This window comes from Glandiceps talaboti, chromosome 11, assembly GCF_964340395.1.
Source record: "Glandiceps talaboti chromosome 11, keGlaTala1.1, whole genome shotgun sequence".
In the NCBI taxonomy this organism is placed as follows: Eukaryota; Metazoa; Hemichordata; class Enteropneusta; family Spengelidae; genus Glandiceps; species Glandiceps talaboti.
The window spans coordinates 16,154,068-16,168,191 of record NC_135559.1 but is presented as its reverse complement, the minus strand read 5'-3'; the positions used below and the strand labels follow the sequence as shown (position 1 = coordinate 16,168,191).

Genomic DNA, 14,124 nt, shown 5'->3' with positions numbered 1-14,124 from the left:
CTACATTGTCGTGTCATGTGTCAATTGTTTTAAAGTACATGTTAGGGAGGGGGATACTAAAAATGGCCTGGTTTCCGGACATATTCAAACAAACTCTCGTCAAATACATATTGACTTCAATCAGGTTCGAGTACGCGTATTTTCTGCCATTCATGAAAGTCCCAATACAACAACAACAACAACAACAACAACAACAACAACAACAACAACAAATTCACCGCAAAAAAATTGTTTTCGTTTAAAACTATTACATTGCAGATTTGTTGACATCAACATATGGTTCAGGAAAACAAGTATCACAACACAGAAGGTTCCCCAACAATTGCAAAGAGCTGGTAGATTTAACAATGCACAGTATCGTTGATGACGTCATTGACCGTCATTAATAAAACTGTAAAATTTTAACCCCTCGGTTCGTACACTGCGTAATGTCATGGCAGGCCGAATCATGTCAAACGAGATACAGTTGAAACTTTTATCATCGCATGGTATAACATATCGCAGTTTAAACAGCCTGACGGAACGATAACCTTACTGAAAACCTATTCGATTCTTATCTGTAGGGGATCAGTAGCTTACCTTTCGGAACTAGAACGATATTTTTGTTTATACAATACAATCGGATTTATAAAATGCGGAATGTATTTACTGATCGTTCTACGTTACGACAAGGCGTATCTACGTCATTGGTTTAGTTGAGATCGAAATATGCCTTGAAACGTTCAGAAACGCCATATTTTCCCCCATTCGCCTTAAATTGCGCTCGCGCGGGTAATAATATAATATTCCCAGACGTGTTTTTTATCAGCCGGAAAATACACATGCCAGAACAATTTTGTTACGACTCGTCTTCAGCTCGTAGTTACAAGGTACCCTTATGTCACTCGTTTTTTAATTATTATTATTATTATTATTATTATTATTCCCCAATATTTCTCTTCGTTCAGTCAATAAAAATACAAGTGATCTAAGGGGCCTTGTCACTACGAGTCGCAAGACGAGTAGTGGCAAACCCAGTAATTTCCGTTGAATGAAGACAGTATTGGGGAATAATACAATTATAAATGTACCTCCTCAAGCATTACTCATGAAAAATCGGGAACACTAATCGCAATTTAGAACGTTTTGACTCATATTTCGAGCACTGCAGAACCAGTGACGTAGACACCGGTTGTCTTGACGTACAAAGACCATTGTATATTCAATCCACATTTTCTGTTCAAACACAATATCTTGGTTCGTGCGCATTGTATGATTACCTATATATCCACTTGTCCACAGTTTTACAATAATGTACCTTTAACAGCCGACGACAACACTATACTTAGGTGACACGAATTAGTGTTTACAAGTTAATGAATCAAACACATATTAATGGAAAAACTGAAATCCATAGTAAATCTAATGATCTGTACTTAAGAGATTTATAGGTTGACAATAAGATGTGTTCTGACGACACGGTGGAGAGTGTGTAGAAATCGTTCAATGCGTTTTATTTGGCAACGTGTGTACGTGTGTTTTTAAAGTTGAGATCGTGACGTCGACAGGAGAGAAAATAAATGGGCATGGTCAGCACATTGCTTACACAATTTCGTCCAGCCGTGTAAACTTGTATCGACTTTTTAAAACCTTTTCTCAGATGAGTGGTGTTCAAAGATGGAAATTTCACTTGAATGATGCTTGACATGATAGTAATTAGTATACCATGCACAAGCCAAATGCAATTTATTTGTTTATGAACATAAACTATGGGTTATATACCCTGACCGTTCTATGTAACGTCTGTCTCTCTCTATGTCTGTCTCTGTCTCTGTCTCTGTCTCTGTCTGTCTGTCTGTATGTCTCTCTCTCTCTCTCTCTCTCTCTCTCTCTCTCTCTCTCTCTCTCTCTCTCTCTCTCTCTCTCTCGTCTCAAGTATTACTGTTACACCGAATGTGATTAGTATTCATGTTATAATTTATCATTGATGAAAACCAGCCATTTGAGAGTTGATAAGACACATACTAGTCGCTGAGTTACTGTACATTTAGTTATGCATGGTGTTATACACCTGTCAGCCATACGTATATACGGCTATCGTTTACACACACATTGTAATGGGTATATATGCACCCGTTATACCGTACATGACACTTATGTGCCCACGCACTTTACCAACCCACATACCGTTCAATATTTAGACCGGGTCATCGGTATTCCCCGTTTGGAGTTTAACAAAGGGTAGCGGACTTTCCCTGATGTATTAATAGATTCTAGGGTATTCCCGTTATTTTGCATAACTTAACTGACCGCATCGATATCTATGCTTCGTCATTTCGTTGCCGGTTTTAGAACATGACAGTTCCATCGTGTTTTGAAGGTAAGAGAAGTATTTGGCCAGTTTATATCTATATTATACAGGAGGGTAGGTGAGTCTAAAATACTTGTACACGTAGTTGGTTACGTTTAATAGTAGAATTTGTCGACGAAGAGTGTATACATCGGAAGATCTGAAGCCATAAATTGCGCTGCGTAGTATTTGGTGTTTGATAGTTTGTCCGACTTCAAAATGGCCCGTTTGAAGGTAAAGTATTGTATAATGCCCTTTTATTGACCCATACTGTTTGTGAAAGTCAAGCCTGGAAATCTAACAGTCTCTAATGAACTTCATATTCCTGATAATGAAGTTGTGGGACATTTGATTGCGTCAGTAGCCTCCTGTGGCAGGGCTAGGGAGCGACCATATTTGTTTGCAGGGCGCTCAATAGATCAAAGCGTCTCGAACGTGACCTTCGGGCTGGCCTATAGACTACATTTTGAGACATTTGGAGTTAGTTTAATCACAGATTAGTAATTTTGCGTTTTGAACGTCAACGTGGACCCATAAACGACAATTCGTTCTGTCAGGTAATACACCAGAAAGGAAAAAATGTCATTTTAGCGAAATCATGTCTTGTGTCTCCCTATTGGGCAGCAAGATTGCGATATGTTACACCATTTTTTGATAATGTTGGTTCCATAAACCATTTCAGAGACTGTGACTTTGAGAAAAATAAATTATAATGTATTGAAAGACAATATTGGGTTTGCATTTCTCAAATTCATTGCTGTTTCACCTTATGTTCAGAAGTTTGTCATTGTTGAATAATTTCCTCAGAAACATGACCATTCGTGTATTTTTACATTCAGCAAAATGTGAAAAGCGAGGTTTATACTTGTACTCAAAATCAAATTTTCCAATAGTGAGAAACCAAGATTTCACTACGCAATCGATGTGAGATGAGATCATCTAAAAATCCCTGGATTGGGGGAAGTCCCCTTTACGTGGGCGTTCTGATTAGTATTCAATGACAATATAAACGTACACCCTGGTGGCCTTTGAAATACAGAAGTCCACCACTCATAGCAATTGTTCTGAATCGCAATTAGTTGAATCTTTTTAAATTCTCTTTGTTCATGACTGTTACAAGATTGAAAGTATTAAACATGGGTTGGAATGTGTTTGGTGGTCTTTTAAAACTTTATTTTGATACTAAACTTTTCTTCAATATCTCAAACTCCGGGAAAACAATCATTGTCATATCACGTGATATTTTAAAGTTTGAACTAAGGTATAGTACTTTTGTAAATACATTATTGCATAACTAACTAACTAAATAAATAAGTAAACACATATACATACATACATACATACATACATACATACATACATACATACATACATACATACATACATACATACATGCACACATACACACACACACACATACATACATACATACATACATACATACATACATACATACATACATACACACACACACACACACATGCACACACACACACATACATACATACATACATACATACATACATACATACATACATACATACATACATACATACATACATACATACATACATACATACATATTGGCCAGACTTCACGGGGTAGTATGCCCATTGCGGAAAAAAAAATGTTTTTGCAAAACGAACTCGTGGTAGAAATAAAACAAACATTAACACCCTCCTAAAACAACATCTGCTCGACACCTTCTGTCACAGTGGCCAAAACCACTCATAGAGTCATACCCAGGGGTGGTAGGATCATTTGGAGGGACGTCCACGCGTAGGTCTCGTGTTGATCAACGAGATTTCATTCCACAGTTCTGATACATGTACATGACATCATGTAGACATATTCAGTGAAATGTGAGATGTCACGAGATACGCACACCGCAAGCGCCCTCATGTCACTGTTTGATATTCAATTGACAAATATCAGTGGTTGACCTTGAGTGACCTTCTACCAGTCATAGCAACAATACCACGTGTAAACACTGACTAGGTTTCGAGAAGAATGGGTTTCAAGGTGATATTTAAAGCGAAAGTTTAACAATTCCCTTTTTATGGCGTGTACGGCTTTAAAATTAAAGTTTACTAGTCCATAAGCATTATTAGGCTAGTACAGATAGCCGTTCCACATATTGTCGTAGTATGATTCTAGGTATACACAAACACAGTTTGAACATTCTGCAATATATATAATACAATATTAAATGCAAATAAGAAGAAAATGCGTTGTGTTTACATGAGAAATGCAGGCCCTGACAATCTGCAAGGGATAAATAAAAGTTCAAAGGTCGGCAACTATAACAAAATACATGTGTCGAGCAGACAGCCGTAGAGCTGTTCTATAAATAACTACAAATTTAGAGCGAGCTAGATTTGGCGTGCTGCCATTAAGCCCCCCTAATTGGTCCGTCGATTGTCGTGCATTTCGGAGAAATACACACTGCTAGCTCTAGTCAGTCGCGGAGCTCAGTGCATAAACATGTCACGGTATAGCACACGATGGTAGGACATGCAGTCGTCCATGGAGTCCAAACACACTTCTTCTGCTAGCGCCGCAAAGACACAAACGTCTTTCTGGGCGAATTGCAGTACTAGTGGTATTGTATGTGTCCTCTGTACTGTCGCGGTCGTCGCGTTTGCACTCGTGAACAATACCAAAGTTGGTGACCTGGCGTGCAAGATTGAAAAGTTAGAGAACGATGTACGGGTATTGCAACGGACGAACGAGCTACTGACAAATGAATTGCACGAACTGAGGACGAACGGCAAAACTGAAGAGAACAGTGGTGAGGGTGACACTGAGTGGGAGGACAGTGGAGACGAATTCGAAGGTAGCCGTCTTGTGGTAAGTATCACGAGCATTTTTGTTGTTGTGGACTTTTTAACTTCGACGGCTGTACTTTTTTCTTCTCCATTTGTTGTAAACAAGTTCACGCACTTGTAACGTGGTCGCCGCTTTAGATTGTCCATGAGTTAGTGTGACACAGACCAAAGACTCCACAAACGTGTTTTTTTTCTGTTTTCAGAGACTACTTACTGGTATTGCAGGTAGCAACCCACGACATAATCAACTTAGTCCGAAGCAGATTGAAGATCGGCGCAAAGGAGATCTCGGTTACACAGACTTTATCGGAGAATATGACCCTGCGAATGATGACCTCGCTAATGAAATACTAGGTGAGAATCGGCAATCGTATTAACAATCAGTAAATGTTTTATTAAAACTGCTCTTGCTATTATTATTGTGTTGTTGTTGTTGTTGTTGTTGTTGTTGTTGTTTGTTTGTTTGTTTGTTTGTTTGTTTGTATTAAAATACACTTTGAATGCGCCAACCAAGGTGAGTTACTGATGACAACAGTTGTGAGGCCTTTCATAGTTCCTAATATTTTAATCTAGTTATTTGCAAGGGGGTGAGGTTTCATCTGAAAACAAAGCTTGAGTTGTGAATGTCGCTTTAAATTGTACGTAATATTAGTGTCCCCTGTTTATTCCTGTTTATATATTTTATTCTATTGCTCAGTTCGTGTGAAAAGAGGAAAAGGCGGCAAGAGAGGGGGAAAGGGACGAGGCAAAAACAGAAAAGGTGGGTACAAGTTTTCTACTTTTTATACCTCTGACATATTGAATTGACTGTCAACAACATTCATCATTCCTACCGGTTTATAACATAGCGAAATGATCTAAAAAATATATTGTTTTATTAGTCTTAGACAGAACAGTAATTTTGATCTTTGTTTTTCATTAAAACAATTGTCCTTTATTTCTAACAGGAGAGAAGGGAGAGAAAGGAGAAAGGGGTAAATATCAATCTATCTTATTTCCATTTCACAATCTCACTTCACAAAGAATGTTTATACCTTAAAAGGAAAATACAGAAAATTTAGACCACAAGCACTACTAGACATAAAAAAGTGACGTCACCTGAATATATGTACACTATAATTGCATAGTTATTCTGTGTCACACATATTTAATGACGTTTAAAAAATTGCACATCCATTTTTTGTGCAATTAAAAAATTTGACTTTACGTCCATAATACAAACAGGTTACCCATAATGTATAGTATCAAAGCAATACAACACCCGTGTCTAAGCAAAATATATCACAGTGGTCACAATGATCATATAACCACTCAACAATACCAATATAACAATACAATCAGCGTATGTAACCACTGGTCATTAGCCTAAGCTTAAAGAATTATCATAATAACTCACAACTTTGGCACATATAGGGCGCTTCCCTTTAATGTGTATAGCCAAATGGCATCAGCGTTCTGTCCATAAAATGGATGTTGTATATTCACGAAGTTGTATCATCCTAACAATTCACTATATAATAAATATACTGTCCATATTGGCGAATTGATTACTTCTCCACCGACCTCAGCGTTCGTATTGGATTATAAATAAAGTTTGCTTACAAATTGAAGGCATACCAGACGAGTGTTGTAGAGAAATGCTGACTTTTCATTCCCTGGGTGAGCCTGGGAACTCATTTGAGAAGGAACGACATAATGTACTAAATAAACAGTAGTTATTCATTATTGTTTGATCAGGATAAACACTTAAATGTGATCACCTTTCTACTAATTGTAATGCAATTTTGGAAGAAGTGTTTGTTTTGTATATGAACTCCTTATTATCAGCATACAATTGAGGTGAAATACTTGCGTTCAATGACTCCGGATGTAACGAGAAACAATGATCCTGCAAGGGTTTATAGGTAACTTATTATTCTTGTATTTCTTTCAGGTGCAACCGGTGGTCATGTAAGTATATAAACTTATTTCTTTACTTTTAGGGGTACGTGCAATGACAACATGCCTTTGGGTAGTTGCCATGGATTTAGGTGTGTAGATTTAGGTCTGAGACTAATAAATTCAACATTTTGATCACACTAATTTTACAAATCAGCCTCTCAGAATATCACTTAATTTAAACATTGGACATATTTTGGATATTATCAGTCAAAAGTTTAAACGTTAACACTGTAAACTGTAATGAGTAATGACTAAAACTAGACGCGCTTCTCCTGCGATATTGTCGTCAAGTTATTGGGGTTGTTTAACTGTAGGGCAGCTGCAGGCACAGTTTGAAACGCTCTGAATTTCATATATGTTGTCAATCAGCGTGTCAACAACTCACTCAGACTGTCACGAACCGTCTTGACTTTTTTGGTAACTTATCTTAAATACTATTTTTGTTGATAGAATATAATTAAAGCATGGTGTGCGTTGTATTTTCGATGAAGTCAAGATGATATATATCGTGTGTTCTGTATAAAATGTGCACTGTACATTCCGATTATTCTATCTCATGTTATAGGTTATATATGTGCACACAATCAGTAATAAATAAAAAAAATAGTTCTAAAGGGTTTTTTTATATGACAATATATATATATATATATATATATATATATATATATATATATATATATATATATATATATATAATGCACAACTCAGTAGGAAAACATTTTTTAATTTTGTTAATTTTCGTTGAAGTGTTGTTGTCTCTGTTCATTCTCCACATTAGTCAATCATCGCAGCACACTTCCAAGGTGATACTACATCGGCAGTTCACACAGGCCCAAGTGAGTTTGACTTTATTTATTTCTATTAAAAGCTGCATATTAATTATACATCTTTGGTGTCTGTCTATTATAGTTGGGTTCCGCATCTGCACATTTCGTTGGTAACCGTCAAAATGGAGGGTCTGTAAATTTAGATAAAGGTAAGGGACAACTACTCGGCCCCAACCCAAGCCATGATATCCACGATGCTAGTCATGCCCTTGCTTTGTAGCAAATGCATAACTACAATTTATGGGTCAAAGCATTTTCCCCCTGTTCTTCCTTTTGGAATACGATTCGATAACATACCCCGTCCTCTCAAAGAAAATTTGATATTTCGGGGGTATTTTGCAACTTTTGGACTAAATCAGATACTTGTCAATTGTTATGACTATTTTGTTTCAAATTTATGATTCTCCAATTTGGATGAGGTTGTAACTGTGCTATTCGTAATGGCCACAAACGAACACAGCCATAAACGAATAACTTGTTGGTTAGGGTAAATAAACCTGACTGAATGCCTTCGTCAATCTCGATGTAAGAACACAACTGTTTCTAAATCTATTCAATATTGAATATGCCAAGTTGGATATATTTCGAATGGAGTTCGAGTAGGCCATTATGAACTTTGTGCTTTAAAAAATAATCTGTGTCGTTTTCTTGAAGATGGAAGAATACACTTCTGGACGTATGCAGATTGGATGAATGAGGATGAACAAAAACACATGAAAGACAAATTTAAACTTAGTGTGAATGGGGAGATTACAGTAACTGATCCTGGCCTGTATTACGTCTACAGTCAGGTGAGTATTTATTTTCAACACAACAAAGCGAGAGTTAGTTGTAGACATGGTAAAGAGTCTGTCTGTCTGTCTGTCTGCCAACCTAGTCTTACCTAACTAGCATTCTTTATACTGGATAGTTCTTTAAGTATATACTCATTTATCTCACAAGAAGTTCAGTGAGGGCCATCCCACATGGGTTCAGCTTGATAAAGTGATAGGGTCCGTTATATGGAAATTAAGCAAACAATCGTATTTTGGTCAAAAGTGACAAGAATCGATGATCAAAATTGGTCAAAACTGTAATTTATGCTCGAGATATATACTTAGAACTGGTAGCATCTTTTGATGTTTAAATGATAAAATGGTCAGGCACAAGAGAGTCAAATCCATGGTACATACTTGTTGATTACTGTCATGATTTTTACTTAACTCCCTAATGCTCGGCAAATTGTCTAGTGTGAGGTGAGATAGCAATGCCTCCTGATGTGTTTGTAAGTTAGAGTGTATGAAGGAGTGACAACATTTCAAACCAAGGACAAAACAAACACAATGGACATTTCCATGCCCATTACAATGAAAATACTAAAGTCAAGGTTGTTGCTTGAACGCCATGATTGTACTATAGTTCATCGTGGTATGTATATTGAACAGCTTATAAGCAAGTCCGTGTTGCTTTCTGTCGAAGTGTAAACTTGTTCTTACAAGGCCAAGTCACGATGCTACCTCAGAAAGCGACAATCTCTGTCTGACGGCAGAGTTCCTACACAATGTTTCCGTGCATGTAGTAGTTTAACATACCGTACTGTAACTACGTGAATCTTTGACCTTCTGATATTACATTGCAAAAGAGTTTCCTGTAAGAGCACGCCAGGGGAATCATTGTGGATTTGTGACATGACAGTCGTGTGTGGTATATGTGATAAGTATGTCTGTTTGACATTTGTTATTTACATTTACACAAGATAACCTCGGCCACTTGTCAACCGTTGAACTGGTAGTACTATATTGGCACTGTGATATAAATGTTTGCAACATGCGTGTCTGGAGGTAAACTAAACTTTAGCAGTTTTGTTGTTCACTAGATCAACACAAACCAACGTCTCATTTGATACAACAGGTGTTCTGTAAATTCTGTTTCCAGGACAACACAAATCACTGCCAATCGACAAGAGGATGTTGTGACGTCACTTCCGCGATATCTTTTGTGGGGGGAAATGGCGGATTTCATTCAGGCCAATATACCCATTAATTTCAAACTCCAAAAATATTGATATTATCAGCCGTCTGAGGTCCTGGTTCTAGCTATGAAGACATTCATTTTTAGAAGACATCAATTAAACCAAGGGTCGTTATGCAGCAACTATTTCCGAGTCTGAAAGCAGATAGAAATAGTGCCTACACAACAGCAGAAGGGGTTATATTGTGTCTTCTAGTACCTGAATGTAACCAGGCAATAAGTGTTTTATAACCCATATTTAGACAGGTTACAAGTAGCAAGTTTCTTGTGCCGTGGTTTTCTTGTGTATAATATGGCAGAGAAAGAGGCGTTCCCCATTTTGTAACAGTTTCCCATTCCTCGTGTCGTTCTTTCCATACAGGTAACGTATGATGGCAACGCTTACGTGGGTCATGCAGTATACATTAATGGCATTATGTACTGTAGGTGTAACAACTTCATCGCTGGTGGCAATGCAAGCCTGAGTTCTTGTTACACGGGTGGTGTAGCATATATTGGGAAAGACGAACCCATTTGGGTTAAGGTCTTATATAAAACAACAGTACAGTCCAGTCCTCAAACTCTTTTCATGGGACTTATAAAATTGTCTTGAGTAAACTGGAAATGTGAGTCTCAGCCGTACAAGTTTCACAACTGATCACAGTATTTCTCCGAGCCAAGATTTGAAAACTGGCATATACCCCCTAAGTTAGGCAAGGTATTGAACAAGTAGACAAACCCTTTAACTTGGGCAAGTTAAACTAGTGCATGGAGTTGTTACACCTATTATGGAAAATGGTCAGATTCAGCAGACTCGGGATTTTACTGTAGAACCAAAGTATATGTAACTGTGTAATACTAACGACCATTAGAATTGTAGGGTTATGTGAAGTGAAAGAGTTCACACGGGGTATTTTCGTGTGAAAAAAAAATGAAATGGAGGGGTGGGAATGAAATATGCAGAAAGACAAAATTCTAATCTCAGCTGGGATGTGACACCGTATTTTATCTGCATATTTGCAGGTTTTATATTACGATGACAAGAATATGAGCCATGCAGTTTCGATTGATGAAAAGCCGTTCTTATCGTGTACCATCACCACCATTCCTGATGCAAAGTACAATACGTGCTTCACAGGTGGTGTCACGTGGTTAAAGGCGGGCAGCAAGGTCAAAGTTAATATTCAATATCCAGATCGGATGATCAACATGAGTCCAGACAGTACGTTTGTAGGTTTGGTGAAAATGGCGTAATCTTAAAATCAGACCTATAGGATGCCAGATTAGTCGTCAAAAAAAGCAAGTGTAAGCACCACAAGTCCTTACTCGTTCTTCTGGTGCCTTACTTTCAGATTACCTATCAAGATGCGAATAATCCCTTTGTCGGACATCATGTATTCATTGGACAAAAGAAATTCATATCCTGCAAGAATTTCGATTCAGATTATTCCTACAACTCCTGTTTTACCGCTGGGATTACATACATTAACCATAACGAAGCAGTGTCTGTCAAATTGCCTGAATCCAGCAGTGACGACCACCCATACCAAGTAATCCAGGAAGAGGATAACACATTTGTAGGGTTCATAAAATTAAAAGACATGAAATAACCATTTATATATTATTGCCTTCAATATTTTACACTTTTGTGCTCATCAACATTTACAATTTTGTATTCGTTACGTCCTATCTTTGTCAAGTATACATATCTTAATTGTGTGATTGTATCCTCAATAGCTTTAAACAGTAAGATTTAAAAAAAAGGAATCTTGTTTGAAAATACTTTTGCCGAAATTTGCTGAAACTCTTGTCTGCTTGAATTAATGTAAATAATTCCGGTCTAATATTTTCCGTGGCCTCAAATTAAAAAACAATGGAACGCTATCTCTATTGGTGTACAAATCTATGTCAAAAATAAATATTCATACTTTTCAGATATTGTCATGACAACGAGGACTCTAAGGGCAAATAATCCTAGACCTCCTTTCTTCTTGTCATTCATTTGACAAACTGTGAACTGCACCAGCATATCACACATGTCTCTTAATTAAGTTATTTCACCAGGTAACTTGATTCTGTATCAGAAATACTGTCTGTGAGATCTTTCACTTCACTTCTCTATCATTTCATATAAAGTACAATTAGTCCTTTTCTGCACTAGGTTTTCAATCTGTAAGACATCTTATCTTTCGAACAGACGTTTTCATTTTCACATGTTTGAAATTCATAGAAATATTTTGAATAGCTTTCTGTAGAATTCAGTTTGGAAGTGTTAGATAAACCGGCGTCGGGTTTCACTACATAACTTTATCAAGATATGTGTATATGCATCTTGTTTACTTGTCTTAATTTTGTCTTCTGGGGAATATACTACTATGGAAATCAAGCTATAGATGAATTAAGTTACCTCATGACAATATTCTTCTTGTATTTACACAATTGAGTGATTGCGGTGCCTATGTTAGGGGGATAATCACCCCGAAAGCAAGACAGTGTAAACACCGAAGACCTGTGATTGACTGTGCGCGTGCAGCCATTTGAAGAAAACTTGCTATCAGAGATGTCACTCAACAGTGACTGTAATTAGATGAACATTGGTTGCTTATATCAAATGTTGCTGTGATAATTTTAGTTTACTATCTTATGTTGCCTATAGCTTGATTTCCGTCGTAATATACCAACCAGCAATCCCTTTGTTAGGATTTATTTTAATTCTCGCATCTGCCTATGTCCAAGAAGTAAAGTGTATCTTTAGAATTGTGTGACTCGATAGTTGGTGACATTTATTTTAATATCAGTGTATTTGGCTTTATATAAACAAGAAAGGTTTTTATTTCTATTATATGGGACAATAGGAATGAAGATACGCGTGTTCGTTTGGTTTTGATTAGGCTTAAGTCTGACCAAGAACTATTCACGTTTATAAGCGTGACTGGTGCACGGAGAACCGTAGTTCCTTCTGCAGGGACTCGATCGTTACTGCTGCCCACTTCAAACTACACCCCGCAAACATTTACGTTGTCGAGTAAGGCTAATCAATCTGAAAGGGGACACAGGTTTAATGATAAGAGAATTACTCAACCATTTCAACAAAATATTTGCACTGGACAACTAAGCGATTATCTCTGTTATTGTCAGCGAACATTTTTAAAGTAAGAAGTACTGAAGTTAAGGAAATAAGTGTTTACCCTATCTGGGTGACCATAATGGCGGCGACATACACACGGTTGTCGTCAATACCTCACAATTGAAAGAAATACGTCATCCGGTGTTCAATATTGTTTTCATACCAAGATAAAAGCAATTACTTGGCCAAAGCGATTCTGATATCTTGAAGGGCGAATGAAAGCATTCTGTACATGAACACGTAATATTACAGTCGGACATGGAACTGCAAATTGGTATATATTAAGTTTATAGTAGACCCTTTCCAAGGCGGAAACGTACCGGTGAAGACAGCTGAATTGCAATATGGTGTTTGATAGGGGTACAGTCTGAAGCGAGTCCCAGTATTTCGGTAGTCAAGCAGGACGAAACACCGCTTTCGAAACTGAATATCAATACCGTAATTTGACTATTACTCCGTAGTCCAAGCAAATCTTTTACCCGTTGTGCTGGCATGAATCAGAATGAACGTAAATATTTTAAAAAACCATTTATAGTTTTAATTTTAAAAAAAAGAAGAAGAGAAAACAAGCTAAATTATATAGAAAAAAAAGTGCTGTTTCATCATTCCTATTGTACCGTATGATGTGTTTGTGGTTATCATTTACACAAGAATTCTGTATAGATGTTAGTATGTGTCTTGTAATGATTGTAAAAGGAAATTGTGCGTTATGTAATTCCTGATGCTACTGTATACATACATATTTTCATTATTTCTCGACATTCTCATGACACGCCATGTTGTAACGAGTTTGAAACGATTTCATATAATATTCAGGACGTTGATTTATAATCATATTTTGAGAAATAAAGACAAAGTTGCAATAAAACTACTGTCTGGCTGTCTGTTGTATGTGTGTTAGACGCATTCGAAAAGCCAGTGGGCAATATCGGGTAAGCTTAACAATAATAAAGAGAGGATGGAATTGACGAAGTTTATGCCAAATCATTCCAACTGCAGCTCTTTCGAACGATTCAAATGAACACCAGTTGATTGAAAATCAGTTGTTGGCCTGCATAGAGAATGGTTTGTTTTCATTACAAT

The 14,124-nt window shown here is 37.0% G+C and overlaps 1 protein-coding gene across 5 annotated transcripts; it reads left to right on the top strand.

Annotated features, from left to right (window-relative positions):
* The first annotated feature begins 4,759 nt into the window (after positions 1-4,759).
* LOC144442193 (uncharacterized) lies at positions 4,760-13,890 on the top strand. 5 transcript variants are annotated; one of them, XM_078131473.1, is made up of 8 exons: positions 4,760-5,179; positions 5,361-5,511; positions 5,855-5,917; positions 6,108-6,131; positions 7,091-7,107; positions 7,877-7,934; positions 8,580-8,716; positions 11,267-13,890. In XM_078131473.1, the coding sequence occupies exons 1-8, from the start codon at positions 4,844-4,846 to the stop codon at positions 11,522-11,524; spliced, it is 1,044 nt and encodes a 347-aa protein (XP_077987599.1). In that variant the 5' UTR covers positions 4,760-4,843; the 3' UTR covers positions 11,525-13,890. The 5 variants fall into 5 exon arrangements, with proteins under 5 accessions (XP_077987599.1, XP_077987597.1, XP_077987598.1 ...); XM_078131471.1 differs by lacking the exon at positions 7,877-7,934 and adding an exon at positions 8,008-8,074 and having other exon boundaries at positions 6,105-6,131; XM_078131472.1 differs by having other exon boundaries at positions 6,105-6,131.
* The last annotated feature ends 234 nt before the right edge of the window (positions 13,891-14,124 follow it).

What these genes read in the sequence shown, in the direction of transcription:
- LOC144442193 (XM_078131471.1), top strand. Translation starts at nt 4,844, where the DNA reads ATGCAGTCGTCCATGGAGTCCAAACACACTTCTTCTGCTAGCGCCGCA. An exon ending in ACGAGGCAAAAACAGAAAAG is followed by an intron (nt 5,918 to 6,104) that starts GTGGGTACAAGT and finishes TATTTCTAACAG; the next exon opens with GAGAGAAGGGAGAGAAAGGA. An exon ending in GTCTGTAAATTTAGATAAAG is followed by an intron (nt 8,075 to 8,579) that starts GTAAGGGACAAC and finishes GTTTTCTTGAAG; the next exon opens with ATGGAAGAATACACTTCTGG.